At 47.8% G+C, this 18,282-nt stretch overlaps 1 protein-coding gene across 2 annotated transcripts in view; it reads left to right on the top strand.

The window, feature by feature from the left end:
* Positions 1 to 18,051, top strand: part of RET (ret proto-oncogene) — a 68,326-nt gene extending 50,275 nt beyond the window's left edge. For both annotated transcript variants that reach the window (XM_061571274.1, XM_061571275.1), the window contains 7 exons: positions 1,345 to 1,559; positions 2,398 to 2,520; positions 4,806 to 4,876; positions 6,154 to 6,291; positions 10,616 to 10,715; positions 15,851 to 16,022; positions 17,285 to 18,051. In XM_061571274.1, the coding sequence (XP_061427258.1) occupies positions 1,345 to 1,559; positions 2,398 to 2,520; positions 4,806 to 4,876; positions 6,154 to 6,291; positions 10,616 to 10,715; positions 15,851 to 16,022; positions 17,285 to 17,433 (968 nt within the window). In that variant the 3' untranslated portion in view covers positions 17,434 to 18,051. The remainder of the gene's footprint in view (positions 1 to 1,344; positions 1,560 to 2,397; positions 2,521 to 4,805; positions 4,877 to 6,153; positions 6,292 to 10,615; positions 10,716 to 15,850; positions 16,023 to 17,284) is intronic.
* Positions 18,052 to 18,282: the final 231 nt, after the last annotated feature.

Genomic DNA, 18,282 nt, shown 5'->3' with positions numbered 1-18,282 from the left:
TGCTTGTCCCTGAGCAAGATTCAGATGTCTTGTGAGACTAGATTTTGACGCTTTGCCCTCTGCTACGGCTCGTCACCACCGCCGGTGGAGAAAAGCCGTGCGTGTGTCAGCGGAGAAGGGGTACGAGAGTAGTCAGAGAGTGGACTTCCGGCCACTGCTACCAACCAGTAGCCACGGAGGCTGTTGTCGCCTCTCTCACCTGACTGCAGCGATTCATTATTCTCGTGACGTGACTGCCAATAGGAAAAAAAAATATGAAAATTGCTAAGACTGATAACAAAATATATACTAATGTAAAAAACAGGAATCAATCAGCAGCGCAGATAACCAGGGACAAGGGAATTCAACTTGACACACACTCACATATTTCAGCCGTCGTAATGAGTTTCCTTGCAAATATTAAGACTAGTTTCCACTTGTAAAGCTTATTCAAACTGTACCTGATGGCTAGCAGGGCTTCATTGCTTTTATTTATATATTCTCTGTCTGGCCGATTAGACTGGAGGAGGTGGCATGTGAATAGTAAAATTCACAAGCTCATAGTTAGAGGTATTCTGGATGTGGTGTGCCGGGTGCAGAAATACTTTTTGAGTCGCCAACCCCGACAAACCCAGCTGAAACAACCCCCCCCCCCCCCATTGTTAACACCTTAAATACAAATTAAAACGACATTGTGTCTGTGTGTGTGCGCATGAACGTGGGGAGCAGTGGTGCAGTGGTTAGCGCAACGCGCCATGTACCCAGTGAGCCGAGTTCGATTCCCGCTAATGACCATTAACAGTGGCGATTATGTGAACCGGACCTGGGCTTCCCCGAGATCGACTCAGCCTCAAATGTATAGCCTCTGCTGTTTGTGAACATCAGCCCTGGGGAAATTAAGGCAGCCGCGCGTGTTGCTGGCCACCAACCCCCTCGTGTGCTGTGTTGGCCTTTATAGGTGCTCGCTAACAACAATTGTCCCAGCAGTCCGTTAAGGATATGAGGGGGATCTTTGTCTTTGCACATGTGTGTACGCGCGTGTGTACGTGTGTACGTGTGTGTGTGTACGTGCGTGTAAACGTACGTGTGTTCACGCCAGCTGACAAACCCGTACATTGCTGGCAGATGTACGCCACGTTGCTTTTTTCACCCCGAGCAGCAGATTGACGCACAGCGATGGGGCACATTTCGGCGCAGGTATCATTATTGGGTCAGGCGAATCGAGTTCAAGCCACCCACCCCTCGCGCGCCGCGTCGGCCTCCACAGGCGCCACTCGCTAACGGCACCCACCCTCAACGGTTTCTTAAAGGCTGCGCGGCGGGATCTTTGTGTGTTGGTATGCGCGGCGACCTTCGTCGCCGAAGGCCCCCTCTACCTCATCGTGGAGTACGCCAAGTACGGCTCCCTGCGGAGCTTCCTGCGCGTGCGCCGCAAGGCGGAGTTCGCGGTGCCGGCCGGGTCTTCCAACCGCAACTCGCGGCTCCTGGACAACCCGGACGAGCGCGGCCTCACGCTCGGGGACCTCGTCTCCTTCGCCTGGCAGATCTCCCGCGGCATGACGTACCTCGCCGACATGAAGGTAGGGCGGCACGGCCTTCGCACGCGCACCGCGCGACACGTACTGACGCTGCTTCCGTACCAGAATGTTTCTATGCATATGTGTGTTAAGCTTCTTTCACACCATACGTAGCCAACCGGCGCTAATTGTACGTGCGGGGGGAAGGAAAACAAGCTGAGCACAAGAAGTAGTTATTGTGACCAAAGCTGACGTAATTGTGGACACTCTCGTCTCCGCCTCCCTACCGGTCTCTTCATCGTTCCTGTAATGCGCAACAATGAGCACGGTCGGCTAAGTACGGTGCAAAAGAAGTTCAACATACAGACAAACAGACACACGTGACCGCCACCCGCACGGTGCAGTAAGCGTCCAATATGCCCCTCGACCGACAGGGCATGCGGGAGCCCCTCATCCGGCATTGTATCGACGCCGGGTTGTTCATTTCCACTCGGGTTTTATGGCTGCATAGGCTTTTGTGGTTGGACTGTGTCGCTCTATCGTCACATTGTGCCATGTGTATGCATATTTTTTTGGCGTGGTGTCCAACGTTTCGCTCTGCATGCCTTAAGAAGCTCGTAACACTTGGGGAACTGAATTCAGTTACGTTCTTGGATAAGCTCCCAGAACGTGGAGTGAAACGTCGGATATCGTGCTGAACAGCGTGCGGTACGACCCGACAACACGTCAGAGAGCTGCTCCTGTTTATTTATTCATCAGTTGCTTCACTGCTCACGTTAACCGCCCTGTCTAAAGAGGCGCTATTTGTCAAAGCGGGATCTGCGGTTGCCGTCCGTATGGCTGACGGTGTTTGCGTCTCGTCGGTGTTCCTGGGTGTGTTGGGCCCACGCCTCTCTCCCAGCTGGTGCACAGAGACCTGGCCGCCCGGAACGTTCTGGTGGCCGAGGGTCGCAAGATGAAGATCTCCGACTTCGGCCTCTCGCGAGACGTCTACGAAGGAGACTCGTACGTCAAGCGCACCAAGGCAAGCCTCCTGCGTTGTCCCACTGTCGTGTCGCTCTTTTTCCACTGCACAACCAAGCCATACCAGGGCCCGCAAGTTGTTTTTCCACTGCAGGACCCGAGCCATGCTGCTCACCCCTCGCAGGCAGTGAACGAGTCGAGACCGCGAGTAGATGACACGGTGACTCCGCGTGCGAGCCGTACTGACCGGGCGTCATGCACAACAAACGTGTCATTGGCCAAGACACCTGGCCCTGCTTGGCCCCTGAGAGAGATTCAGATATCTTGCGAGGCCAGCGTATTGTAAAGAAGAGTCCAGCAAATGCGAGTAGGGTCGGTGAAGGTCGGCTTTATTCACAAGATATATACCATCAGCAGTCCACCCATAGAGAGATCTTCAACAGATCTTGAGCTCTCCTCTGCCCCTCTTTACTGACACTCATAACCCCTCCCTGCCGAGTTGTAATCTTCACCAAACTCCCACCTAAATCACCAACACGGCCAATATCCAATGGGACACTAGCCACACCACTCGCAAGGGCCCCAAGAATCGAACTCCGGATCTCAGAGATGCCCGGCTCAGCTCTCTGACCTCTGAGCCACCTGGTCACAGCTCTACACGGCAGCCGACCAAGTCACCCGGATCTCCTTGATGTCCACAGTTACAGTCATTTTTTGCTCGGCGTGTGCAAAGCCGCGATAGAGACGCACGCAAAGGCGGTCAAAATCCTCGCTTCTTAATTTGTTCGGATGAATATATGGAAATAATAATTCTGCCAGAAACATTGGCATGGCAGAGATGTGCAAAAATTAATCGTTTAGATTTACCATCCGTAAGTGAGCGCTGCGACTATCGTTGTTTTATTGCAATAGAAGATCATCGCAAGATTGCACCGCTGATAAATTCGCGCGTGGCTCGACTCCCAAGCTCCCCGTTGAAAATGTTTAACTTTATTTTTCCTTTTGCAATTAACGTTGAGAAAGGGCAACGTAATAGGAATTTGACACTGCTGAATATTTGCCAGCGTTTACAGTTCATTGCAATTGCTTTTTTTCAGAAAAATTAATTGCCCGGGAAAAATAATTAAGTGAAAGAAGATGAGGCATGTTTCTTAGTTTGTTCCTGTTCATTACAACCGCACTTTATTGCGGTCTGATAGATCGTTGCGCTACAATCGCGTTTCTACATTAACTGGACTTGGAATGTCACTGTTAAGTAGGCCACGCGCGATTGGTAAAACAAGCGAGCCGAAGACCTCTTTACAGATCCAGCCACTCATTTGGATTGTGATCATTCACTGAAGAAGATTTATTTCGTGGTAATGCACACGCTAACTCGTGTGATTTTGGCTACAGTATTGTCATAAAGATCAAGATGTCATCACGGCGCCAGAGCTGTTGATGCCACCACCAAACCTTGCCAACCGGCCCCTACCCTCGGGCAGATCTCACAGCGGCTTGCGCAGTAGACACGCAGCGAGCGCCAGGGTCTTCCGTGGCCGTCTCCCGCCATCTGACCTGAGCTCATCTTCTTTGGACACCAGACTCATGGAGAACCGCTCCAGTGGCTGCCTAGGCAAGATTGTGATATCTGGTAACGATTGAGGTCACCGTTCTTGCGAGACGCATTTATTGAGATGTCTTCATTTGTCGAATGTGCTCATCATGTACTCGCATAACGGGTTGGATAAGGCTACCACAGTCATACAGTATTAATAAATGTCAAAGATTGGTGTTCATCAAAAAGGCAATTTTCAACAAGTCATCAATGCTCCCAACACGTTGCATAGTATTGTACAGAAATCAGGGTAATAAAAATTACTTATTGCATTGTTTTATTTCCAATGATGAATAATGCTTTCCTCAAAGTATTATTTAGTAAAAGATAAATAGAATAAAGAAATAATCATTAGTAATGATGATCATTCATATTGCTCGCAGATTTTGAGAATTGTATAGATTTATATTGGCAAATTAGTATTATTCAGAATAATTAAAAATTGGTAGGTATGATGACCAATTCACCCGCAACGCACCAGATCTTTGCAGATCTCGGAAACTAAGCAGCGTTAAGCCTGGATTGTGTTTGGCTGGGCGACAACCAGGCAGCAGCAATGTTATCAAAGCACTGCGGAGATACATAGTGGGCAGGAGCCGACAGTGTAGAAAAAAATCTATTGTTGTACTCTACTTCTATGCCCCCCCCCCCCCCACCAACATCTATGCTCCTCCCCCGCGGTATAGACGGCGGCGGTGGCGGTGAGGGTGACGACGACGCTGACTAACCCACCGCGTTTGCATTCGCAGGGCCGGATTCCCGTGAAGTGGATGGCTATCGAGTCGCTGTTTGAGCACATGTACACCTCCCAGAGCGACGTGTGAGTTTCACTGCTGCCGATTTCATTCCTCCAATTGGGAAGCACCTCGGGGAAATACACCATCTTTTTGTTTTCATGATTATTATTGTTGCGGTCTAAAGTTTGCATGTACACGTGTTGAATTTCTTTTGCACCGTACGTAGCCAACCCGTGCTAGTCGGAGGTGCGGGGGAGGGACGGAGCTAAACACAAGAAGCAGTTCCTGTCGCACCTTCGATGAGCACGGTTGGCTACGTGCGGTGCAAAAGAAGTTCAACATACTTACCATACAAGTTCACAGAACCCTGCGAACTTGTATAGTGACTCCTGCAGAAACGGCACCTTATCATGGCACCCTCCATAGGTTCACAATTCGAGGCCAAAACTTCGCACCACCTGACTTTGACATTCCTCAAATATGCCGGCATAACCATCGACCGCATGAGCACATCATCAACAGGCCGATGCGCACACCTCCTTCACTTACGGAAGATTAAAGGCGAGGCGCAGCGGTGTGATTGTGGACATGCAACCCAAACTGTGCACCGTACAGGAGACGAATGCAGTCTGCGTTCCTTCAATGGAGGACCCAAACTCTCTGCTGAAGCTCTCTCAGCATGGCTAGCACACTTCAAACATTGGCACCTAGCTCCTGCACGGATTGCCATATGCAAGGATAGAATAGGTGCACGAATTTCAATTGGAATGCCATATACGTGGACATAAACGTGAGTACTTTCTAAAACAGTAGTTCTTAACCTGGGGTTCACGCACTCCCTGGAGGTGCGAGATGCCCTGTCTGGGGGTGCAAGGCATGACCAGATTTTTTTGGAAGGTAAATCATTGAAAACCAAATTAAGCATGGACACGTTAGTACAACTGCTTAGTTTCATAAAACCTCTGTATTTATTAACACTATACATTTGTTTAACGATTGAGAAGGAGTGCAAGGCTGCAGGAAAGGTTAAGAACCCATAATACAGGTTGTTTTGGGTTAGATCGTGTAAATATATGTGTCGTTAAACCCACCACCACCCAACACAGCCAATTAGTTTTAACGACACATAACAGGTTTAACGACACATTTATATATTTACACGATCTAACCCAAAAAACCTGTATTAGGGGTGATATTGGACGCGAAAGCCTACGTGTTGAACAGGTTAAGAACCACTGGTCTAAAAGGTGAAGGTAAAAAAAAATGTAAAAGTGCAACCCTGAATGGCTTGGTGGTCCGGGTAGGCTGAATGTCCGTGTTGACAGCTAGAGGTCTCCTCCCATTGCCGCACATCGTCCAGGTGGTCCTTCGGAATTCTTCTGTGGGAGATCATGACGCTGGGAGGAACTCCGTACCCGGGCATCCCCCCAGAGCGCCTCTTCAACCTCCTCAAGACCGGATACCGCATGGAAAAGCCCGAAAACTGCAGCGATGACCTGTAAGGCGTCGATCATTTTGACAGATTTTGTTTCGCAGTCCTCCGCACCACCGGGCAGTTGCCCAAGCTCGCGATGAATGCATCTCGCGTACTCTGTCCGGCAGCAGAAATCGACGCGCGGCGACGTGGTGTTACCAACGACGTGCATTGGTGCATTCACCAGAGGGCAGCGGAGCCGAATTCATTCTATACTCTACTTCTATGCTGCCATACCTATTCCACCTGCCTGAACAGCACGGTGAAGTGTGGTCAAATAAAAACCCGCACGGAAGTGGGAGGCCTTCATCTAGCAGTTGATGGTACAGAGGGGCTGTGCGTGTACAGGAGTGCGTTCAAGAGGGCAGCTCTGTGATCGGACTCACAATGGGAAGATCATCATTGGTTCTTAGTTGTGCCACGGTGGTGAGATGTTAACTACCTTGCCTGGTATGCAAGAGGTCGTGGGTTCGATTCTGACCCTGATGACGCCTGCTGTATATTTGGAGTTTGCATGTTCTCCCCGTGGTCGCAAGGATCTGTCTCCAGGTCCTCCGGTTTTTCCCTCCACATTTAGAATCAACACGCGTTTAGAGTATTTGGCAGCTATACAGTTCTACAGGATAAGCCACTTTGTTGAGCTATCATTTCTGGTCAGGTCCCTGCTGAAAAAGAGCTACATAGCTCAGTGGACCTTACCTGGTAAAATAAAAAATGGTTTAATAGTTTTAGTGTAATACTTATCATCTTAAAGTAATCACTGAGAGGTTAACAGTGGTCATTCCATGGAGATGCAGTCCTTGGCATGGGAATGTGGAATTTGTATTACTGGATTGAGGCTGCCAAGTAAGATGAGCATCGCGCCATTGGTCGTTGGAGAAGAGATGCATCTGACCTTTAAATGAATCACTTATCCGTGGAAAATCTACGTGAAGTGCTCTTGCCAATAACACCTTTGGCTGCTGATGAGACCCAGAAAGGTCAAAACCGATCCAGAGTTAAGCTGTTTAAACGAATGCCGCTGGATAATATTGCTCTGGAAAGCCAATAGGACAATGGATTAAAACTATATTTGTATTTATACGTGGCGACAAAGAACAGTGAGTCCTTCTTATACGTGCCTCATGGCATTTCGCAGAACATTGAGACAAGTTTGTGCCGCCTGGTTTCAGTGGCGGCTGCTGCTGCTCTTATGTAAGCCGGCGAATGTGCAACAATTGGGCAGTAGGAGTCGAGAGATTTATGGAAGTGGCATATCAAAATAATGAACCGGTCCCCGCTGTTTTATGTTTTACTCTTAATTTAAATTCCTCCCGAACGCAGCGGTTATTCTGGCAGTCAAACTCCGACTGCCCCGTAACCTGGCACAATGCAGACGCACTCCGTCTGATGAGACTGAGACTTTTACTGTTCATGTGCAGCGCCAGCGGCGCTACTGGCGGCACCAACACACCGACTCAAATTTACCCGAGCTCTGAATTTATTTATTTTTAAACACACATTCCGCGTGTCCTCTCCACGCTGCATTCAATCGTGGCACGTATAAACGTATATACTGTAAATGGGTTTTCTGAGAGCGTGTGTGTTGGTTTTTTGTTATATTTTTTTCAGGCATATGCCATGCATTATACATGTAACAACGTAACTGTGAAAACCCGCACCAGTCTCCTCAACATAGAGGACCTCACATGACACCACCGTCTGGGTCTGGTCTTTGGCACGTAGCTCGTCTTCAACCAGACGTTCTGGCTCACCTCGCCCTGCGGTCTGAGTGTCAATAAGATCCGACCACGTCCGTCACAGTGCTCACTGAAGCTAGACTGGCTTCCAGATGCCGAACGAAAACGTTGTATGGTCGCATTCATTACACACAAAGTGCTCGCCACAAATGAACCACGGTACCTTGGTGATCTCGTCGAGGAACATAATCCATCCCGCGAACTCCGGTCATCCTCACAGCGGCTTTTGGCTGGCCATCGAACAAAGACGGTCACAATTTCAGATGCACTTCTGCGGCCGTCTGGAACGCTCTTCCTTCCGATATTAGGAAGCCACTGGGAGCTACGGACTTTTAAATCATCGAGATTGAAAGCTCATTTCTTTAGAACTGCTTGTTGTGTTGAGTTTGTCCTCCTTCCCCCGCACCTCCGATTAGCACGGTTGGCTACGTACGGTGCGAAAGAAGTTCAACATCCAGGATATTAGATCTGGAACAAACCCAACCGTGCGTGGGCTTACAGCCCAAGTTGACGCCCCCCACGCTCGCCATCGTGCTCGATGATGCGGACCAGGCCTGTCATCCAGGAGACCTGGCTAGGGGTGATGGATTGTGACGACGCCTGAAGGAACATTCGAAACGGCCCATTGATGGCTTAGCAAGATGTTAACTACCTCATCTGGTATACAGGAGGTCGTGGGTTCGATTCCGACCTTGACGCCTTTGTGTTTGGAGTTTGCACGTTCTCCCCGTTGTCGCGTGGATTTTTCTTAGGGTCCTCCGGTTTTTCCCTTCGCATTCAGAATCACAGCGCGTTCACAGTAGTCAGCTGCGATACATTTCCACGAGATAAGCCACTTCGTTGAGGTATCATTTGTGGTCAGGTCGCGTCTGTAAAAAATCTATATAGCTCATTGAGCCTTTACCTGGTACATTTTGTTTTAGCTTAATATGCCCATGACCGTAATCATTGGGCCAATCTATACTGCTGGATGAAGGCGGTCCCGGCTTCACTGCCGTATCCTGTAATGCTGTGGTATCTCTCACGCATGTTGTGGATGCCCTTCCACTCACCGTGTTCCATGCCGTAGTTGCCACCGTGAGTTACTCTGTACAGGTACAGACACAGCTTTGTCAATCAACCGATTCCAATGGACAAGGTCGAGGGGTCATTTGAAAGCTTGTATTACGTGAACCAGGTCAACATTTCAAAAAAATCATATTAACCTCTGACCTGATAATTCGGCTTCACAGTCCCGCACTGCGAATCCACTCTACCGTTTAAAATAACAACAACAATAATATCCCGGAATGTGATGTTAACCAATGCAACCATGTTTTAAAATCATACATCAGGTAGGCATGTGCCATTGGGGGAGGGGCGTGTGAGGGGGGCAGGTAAGCTTGACGTACATTTGACATATCCTGGTCAGGTTGCATATCAGTACAATAGCCACCCCTATATATATGTGTGTTTGACGTTTCTGTCACTTAAGCGCGATTGTACTATGATCGGATAAAAAAAAATTCTACCCGAGCCAACTTGCGCTTAAAGGGAATGTATTCTTTAACGTTGATTTATCTTCGTGCAATATTTCCGATTTCCCACGTGAGACGGTTGTTTTGCTCAGTTTTCTCCTTCCTTCTTGCCGCTCTTGATTTAATGTCTGCCTTTGTCTTTTTTTGGGGGGGACTCGGTTCACTCTTGAAAATGAGACTCCATCCCAGTCTTTCGAGTTCCCATTTGGGTTTGCAAAACTTCAAATGTGATTCTCAAGAAGCCTTCCCTCACCACTGGTGAAGGTATGGTGGGCGGTGTCAGCGTGCTCGGTTCATATGTGGCAGAGGTTGAGTGTCATGCAGAATGCCATCTTCGACATAAGATGTGCTACCCACTTGTAAACGAAGACACCGGCCGTAAAAACAACCTCACAATGTCCCCGCTTTTCATTGCATCGGACTGGCTACGAAACATCACAGTGCGAAGTCGCTGTAGTTCATTTGATAATGAAACCGGGTGCGTTTGAATATAGCCCGCCCTTGGACCCGGCGCATGGTTAACGGGGATATGGGGAGGCTGGAGTTATTTACGTAAGTGGCTGCGCTCTGTGAGGCTCACGTGCCCGCTGCCTTGGCCATCTCGTTCCAGTTCCTCGTGCCGTATAAATGCGTTTGACGTTTGTAAAGCCGGTCTGTGCAAGTTTGTACATTTTACAATGATTGTTCGGCCGTCGTTGTGTGTTTGCTGTGTACGCGCCACTTGGCGCCCTGACAACTGCGCAATCGAGGTGTTCTGGATCGGATGAAACTTAGAAAAGCGCCTGGTCAAATACACTCTCTGACCCGAGGGGTTATCCAAGCAAATTTGTTTTATTGAAAGTAAGAACAAATCACCATACCCCACATCGTGTCATCGTGAGACAACAACAACCGTCATTCGCCACTAAGTAGCAGTGACATCATCACTGCGCTTGTGCCAGGCTATGTGCACTTTGAGGCCACGTGGAGTATCAAAGGCTCACTGGCAGTACGTCACGGGAAAGACTCAGGTGCCACGAGTCGACTGATCGTGAGACACACACACTCACACACACACACACGAGTGCGTCATGCGATGCTGTTTCTGCACAGGTACGGGCTGATGCAGCGTTGCTGGACACATGACCCTGCCAGGCGACCCCACTTTGCCGAGATCAGCAAGGACTTGGAGAAGATGATGGTCAAAAGCAGGGTGAGAGTTGCACGTGCCGTCGGGTCTGTACCGCGTGTCGTTCGGCATGATGTCTGGCGTTTCACTGCACGTGCTGGGAGCTTCTTCATGGCTGAAAATTATTCCGCGGAGGCGCAAGTCATACTCACCTTTATGGGGGGGGGGGGGGGGCGCCATGCAGTGAACCGACACCGACAACTGGCCCGAACGCTGTGGTGTCATCTATTTATCAAGGTGTCACCGACCGATGGAGTGAGTGTTACACGTGTGGAAGCCAGAGCACCCAGAGTGAAACTAATGTGTGCGAGGGGACAACACTCCATCGCATACACTCGAAACAGGTGGAGTCCACATTGTTTGCTGCGCTGCCTTGGCAAGCCAGGGGTACGGGCTCTTCGTGGACACGCACGGGAAAAGTGTTTCACAATCTTGCGATCGACCAGTCCTCGCCTCCTCCGAAGTGCTGGATTACAGGTGGTGGTGACTTGCATAGCGATGGTGGCTTGCATAGCAATGAAAGTGGTGGTGGCTTGCAGCCACCACCGCTTTCATAGCCACCACAACTTTCATAGCCACACCACTGCCAGAGTAAATACACAGCACAATCACTGCCACCATCACCGCTGACCACGCAGCCACCTTTTCCACCACAAAAAATTAAATGGACCATGCTTGGGGTGAATTTGATTGATAGTTTAAGTGACAAGTGCTTTTAGTACGCACTGAATTTACAGTTTTGCCATTTCATGTCACAGTGACCAATGAAATGCATAGTGGTGCTCATATTGATTAATAAGAAATCATTTCGAAGCAATTGCGGAGGTAAGAAAGCTGACTATACATTCACATAAATAAAATATGCTGAGTAGCGACAGATTATAATTAATGTGAAAGTTAAGAAACCCACGACCAATCAATCACCGTGTGGTGTGGATGCTGATGTTGTGTAATGGTCAGCACGCATGACTTTCAATCCAGAGGTTGCCTGTTCGATCTTCCAGCAGGGCAGTTTAAACAATGGTGCAAGATCCTTCAAGCCTTTCGGCTCTGCACCTTCTCCTAGACACCTGTCGAGTGTGGAAGAGTAGGCCAAACACCCTCTAGTGGGGTTCTCTGGAGCTCCCTCGTGTGGCTGCCCTTCTGCCAGCAGTGGCATGGGCAAGCACTTGCAGGGCTGCCCCTTCATCTTTGTACCTAATACATATCAATTGTCTAACGTGTGATGATTCACACCCCTCTGCTTTGAATACAGTCTCTAAATACAGTGGCATTGAGATGCTCTATAAATCTAATATATATTGGTGAGTTGGCTGAGATTATGGAAGGAGCTGCAGATGACAAGCTGGTTTTAACTGAAGTGGGAAACAAGACATTGAACTCGGGATCTCAGCGATGCTAGCGCAAGTTCATCGATATGGACGTCAACATTATCCCATTGAGCCATCTAGCTCGCTAACAGTTAAATCTCGACTCTTTAGCGAGTCTCCCTGGTGGTCAGTGTTTTCCTTTCATGTTTATGGCTCAGCTGACATAATTCAACCTCAGCCCCTTGATAATACACTTGGGAAGGATTATCGAATTAGTGCATCATATGCAATGTTAACCTTTTTATAGCATTCGCAGACATCTTATTAGATGAAATATCAAGTCGCTGGAATTGAGTTACGCAAGTGGTGCTGCAAAGACACACTTGCAGGTCACATGATCCGACAGCTGATCGTATTTCAAAGAATTACATTGACTTGAAAATTGTGGAACTGCAACTGACAAAAACGGCAATGGAAAAATACATGAAACTTGAAACCGGGCTGATAATTAAAATAAACGTCCTTGCAGCAGAAATTTGTATTTAACTCTATAATAACACGGGGACAGCTGCGAATTAATCACCAAGTTGGGCGGTAGTATGGCGGGGCAGTCGGAAGGTCACAAGTTCAAAGCCTGGAGAAGGGGTGACCTAATCATCCGGGTAAGACAGAGAAGTTACAGTGTTTGTCCGAGGCATTGACGTGTCACAGCCAAAGCTAAGTGGAATTGTCTGTCACTGACCCGAGACTACCAAATAGAGTTGAACACCGCGTAATGTTTATTTGAAAATGGGGACACTTTGAATGACATCATTATAATTATTTATATGCCACGTCAGATCCAATAACATTGTTCACAACACTGAGTCGCTCTGCGGTGGTGGTCTTAAGATTACATCTAGAATTGAACTGCCAAACATTCTTTTTCTGAGTTGGCCCTTTCCTGAATGCGTTTTAGGGCTTGACACTGAGCGTTTGCACTGGTATTCATCCGAGTCAACGTGATAAACATGTGACATAGACACACATGTTTGTTGAACTTATTTTGCACTGTACGGAGTCAACCGTGCAGGGAAGGACAACAAACTAAACACAAAAAGCAGTTCTAAAGAAGTCAAATCTCGATGATTTAAAAGTGCACAGCTCCCAATGGCTTCCTCATATTGGAAGAGCGTTCCAGATGGCCACAGAAGCGCATCTGAAAGCGCGCGATGCGGTAACCGTCTTTGTTCGATGTACCTGACATAGATGTAACATGCGGTTTATTTTTCGTTACTTTAATTAAAAATAGCAATAATATCAATTACAATAAATGTTGAGCACTTTGTCAATCCGCTACCGTGTCAAGGCCGCCTTCCCAGGCCGCATCAGTCATGGCCGTTGTGTTTCCATACTTCACCACTGGTCAGCGTGGGTTAATGAAGGGAGGAGCCGCCCCGCTTCTGGCTCATCAATCATTCACCGCTGTTGTTAGCCGTGCACTGCAATGGAATTGTGGTCTCTCAGCATTTGTAGTGCAGTGGCCCCTTCCAACCGCACCCACCTCTCCACTCCCACTTGGATACGCAAAGTTATTATTGGCTTTTTTTAGTGCATGTTTCAGTGGGACTGTAGGGAAGACGGTCTGTGGTTTATAGTAGCCCTGCGTCACCCATTTGTGTACCATCTGTGCAGAGGCCTCATCCTCATCACGCAGGGCAGCATGCCGGTCCCATTACAGCCGTCTCGGTGATTTAATGCAGCTCTTAAACAATCTGCATACCAGACACAGGCTACATATTTAATTGAATGTGTTGTTACACAGATGCTCCTCCACTGCACGCTGCTAGAGCAGCCCTGTGGTATGGGACACGGATGCACGATTCCCACACAGCTGAACAGAGAGTTCTGATTTTTAAAATTCTTATAGTCAAATCACGATGTCTGTAATACCGTAGTAATGATATTGCTTTCGATGATGACAGTGATGATGGTGGCAATAATCATAGCGATGATGATGATGGTGGTGGTGGTGGTTGTGGTGAATTATATTAGTGATAATAATGATATCGCGTTCCCCCTCTGCCACTCCTTTAAACAAAAAAAGGTCACACTGCAGGGTTGTGCTGCAGTAGGTCATTCTGTGAGGACTGGAAAGCCACACATTTCCTAAACTAAACTAAAACTTATTTTTATTTTACAAGGTAAGGCCCACTGAGCTACATAGCTGTTATTCAGAGGCGACCTGGCCACCAATGATAGCCAAATAAAGTGACTCATCACGTGGAGATGTATAGCAGCCAAACACTCTAAACGCGTGTTAATTCTAAGCGTGGAGGGAAAAACCAGAGGACCCAGAGAAAAATCCACGCGACCACGGCGAGAACATGCAAACTCCAAATATACAGCAGGCGTCAGGGTCGGTATCAAACCCACGACCTCCTGTATACCAGGCGAGGTAGTTAACATGTCGCCACCGCGGCGGCGTGAGTCCATGTGTCTATGGGGCCACCTGCTACCACGTGGGATCATTGAGCAGTAAACCGTGAGGAGCCTCTGGAGCCCACTCCATGGTGTGAGGTCACCGCTGCCGCGTGGCTGCAATTTATCAGCAAACTAAGGGGCTTTGTGCAGAATGGGCCCTCCCCCCTATTGTTCATCTTGTGCCAGTGCCCCCGTGCTGTTTTGAGTGCATTTGTTTTAATGGCGATGATTACTGCAGCTGAGAGTGTGTGTGTGCCTGCAGGAAGCGGTAGTGTAGTGGTTAGCCACCTACGCAACGAACCTGGCGACTCGAGTTCGATTCCCGCTCATGGCCAACACCAATGACGATTATTTGAACCGGTCCTAGGCCTCCTCTACGTCGACTCGGCCTCAAATGAGTATTTGTGTAAAGATTGGCACTTGCCACAAGTCTGTTAAGGTTATACGGGGATATTTGTCTGTGTGCCTGTAAGGAACACATTCCACACTAATGTATGAAAGGGCATCCTTGTTTGACTGCAATATATGTATGGTAATAAAATTAACTGAAGATGAATAATTATAATAGTTAAATAAAGTTAATTTAATATACACAATTCATTTTAAATGAGCACTTTTTTTTACATTGGTTGCAAGTTTTTTACGTGCGATGTATTTAAAATGTGACATTCATCGTACAATGTATTGGTTGTACTCATTATAAGCAAAATTGACGTGTGTAATGAACACGTAAATATTACACAAATGAAGATAAAAAATCGTGTTGATTTAAAATATTTTATATCCAAAATATAAATCAGCAATCAGTAAACATGTGACCACCCGTGGCAAGCCACATGGGCTCACGTCTCAGTGGCATCTCCTGCCTGGCGCTCACACGGTCCTCGCTCTCCACTCAACTCCTGCCCTGGGCCACCCCCCAACATCCATCGCCACAGTCCTCGACAACCTGGCCCCATCGCTCTACCCCACCACCTCCTGACCGTGCATTCTCGGTCTCCGTCCTGTGTTTACATGTTCATCACCTGTGCTCCTCCGATTAGCACGGTTGGCTACATACGGTGCGAAAGAAGTTCAATATACCAACATACTTCTGACAAAAGATGTCAGTGGTGTTTCAATATGTACAAGATACAGATGGGCTGTTTACAGCACATAATCATATGCGCCCTACTCGGTCGTTCGCTTGAAATCTTCCTCCTGATAAGGTTATACTGTCGACGATCTTCAATAGCTGTTCACATTGGTAAAGCCTTTCATAATGTTCAAAACTTGTGACCACTTAATTGGCCACATTTTAAATGAGCACGAATCAACCGGTGCGCGCATACCCACACCATCGTCACTGCCGTCACCATCGTCGCCGTTGTTGTTGTTGTTGCACAGGACTACTTGGACCTCACGGCGCCGGCGGCGTCGGACGCGTCAATTTACGAGGACGGCGGCTCCGACGAGGGCACGGGCGAGGAGGAGACGCCGCTGGTGACGTGCGACGACTCGGAGGCGGTCGCGGCCATGCGAGGCCTGCCCGCCACGTGGATCGAGAACAAGCTCTATGGCAAGTGGCAGCCGACGCTCGTTCGCTTACTGAAAACGTGTACAGCGCAGATCCACTGCTGGATGAGGGCCCCCCCCTCCCCACACAGTGCAGATTGTGGCAGGTGTTTGACCAGCTTCTCGCCAGAGCCTTGAATTCTGTAAGAGTTCCGAATGGAGTCTTCCTTTTCTGAAATGATGTCGAAAGCACAATTGGGATACAATGGGAGAAAAAGTTTAACAAAAAGCGTTCGTATTAAAATAAAATGCTGGAATGTTTTTTAGCCACATTAGAGGCCCACACTATAATTGTATTTTGTAAGGGAAATGCTTGATTTTTGTATCGGAAATCACAGCGAATCCAATATCTCATAACTGTCACAAGGCATTGGGTTATCGATGGCTTCCCAAACTCACGATCGCTTCCCCCTCTTCAATGCGGATAATTGGATTCCATCTGTAATTTTAAAATGGTGGTTGATACAGTAATAAAAAAAACGGTCCATTCATATTAACCCACGAAGGTGGCTGCTGCTTGTTTTATGCTTTAACACTATTGAATGTACAACTCTTTTGTCAATTCACTGCTGGGTGATGGCTGCCCCGCGCCACGTGGGTCTCGGCGGTAGTCTTGGCAGAGGTCGTGTGCACCCACACTTTACTCCACCACATGCGGCCTGCAGATCCATTAACTGTGGCGTCAGTATTTATGCTGCAATTCTCAGTGAACAGAGGCGGGGGAGGAAAATCAAGAAACTTGCCCATTGTTTCAACTGCCGAGCCGGGAAATCGAATCGTTTCATGGTGCCGCGATGGCGAGACGTTAACTACCCACCTGGTATACAAGAGGCCGTAGATCCATCCCGACCTTGACATCTGTGTATTTGGATATTGCATGTTTACCCCCTTGTCGCGTGGATTTTTCTCCGGGTCCTCCGGTTTGTCTCTCCACATTTATAGTGGAAACACGTTTAGAGTATTTGTCTGCTATACATTTCCACGTGATAAGCCACTTAAATGGGCAATCATTTGTGGCCAGGTCACTTCTGAAAAAGAGCTACATAGCTCAGTGGGGCCTTACCTGGTCAAATAAAAAATTGTTTAGTTTTAGTGTAGTTTAGAATGGAACTGAAAACCTGCAGCATAACAACTCCAGTGGGCTTAACCATTGCACCACTGTGGCAGTATCCAATAAGTTGAGTAATGCCAAGACATGCGGTAAGGTGTTGTGATCGTGGTTATGACACAAATGATGATGACATCTCTTTTGTTTTCCCATCATAGGCATGAGTTGCCCAGATTGGTCGGAGGATCGTCCACCGCACGAGCCCGCGGCGCAAGACCACAAAGACGCCGGCAACGCGAAGTACACCAACGAAGAGCTGAGCGCAGTGCGCTACGCCAACTGGATGGTCACACAGACGGCAACCTAGCAGTGTGTGTGCGAGTGTGTTTGAGCGCATGCCAGCGCAACCTATCCAAAGCTGATGTCTGTTTTTGTCTTTATTCTCCCGGACTGTTAATAACGAGGGGAGCGCCAGGATTTATTTGTGTATAGGTTTGGGAGACTAAACTGGTGAGGGGGAAATGTTAAAATTGCTGTATCTAGAGGCCTTTAATTTATGTTTTGTAAATTCCTGTCATTGTCGTCGTTGTTTGCTGAATAAATTAAAAATGCACCCTTTCGCCACCAAAGTGGAATCGTGATGTACATATTTAAATATTACAATTGCCGTACTGTTAATCTGCTATGTATTTCACTCCGCGTATAGTCATACAACATAACGCATTTTGTATGTGTGCTGAACATTAGGCCTATGCTGAAGTGTTGTGTGCCATTAAACTCCCAGTTGGTTATTATCCTGCTTTTAAACTGATAACACATCCAATAGGCATCATGCCATTACATACTGTAGCTTGGTAACAAATTCTAATGGTATTTAAATACACTAGACGGCCTGCATGATATGCATACTGGGTAGGCATCGGACATTGATATTTGCCATAATATTCCAATGTATTTGTGGCAAATCATTAAATCATAACTTGAAAACTCCCTTAAAGCATTCTCATTGGTGTTTTTTTTATTATTATTAATAAGCACACATGCATATGGTGGGGATGAACCCAGAAACGTGAGTCTTGAGTTTGGGCCACGGCTATAATCAGCACCGAGTGACATCTCACCTGATGTGGGCTACGCCTTCAACAACCTACACTGCACTGACCAACGTGGTGAAGTATGGTCAGACAACCGACACGGCGTGAGGTGGCCTTCATCC

Source organism: Lethenteron reissneri, chromosome 47 (assembly GCF_015708825.2).
Source record: "Lethenteron reissneri isolate LAM-NWPU_2019-01 chromosome 47, ASM1570882v1, whole genome shotgun sequence".
NCBI classification, from domain to species: domain Eukaryota; kingdom Metazoa; phylum Chordata; class Hyperoartia; order Petromyzontiformes; family Petromyzontidae; genus Lethenteron; species Lethenteron reissneri.
The sequence above is the reverse complement of the archived record's forward strand: the minus strand, read 5'-3'. Positions and strand labels throughout refer to the sequence as shown.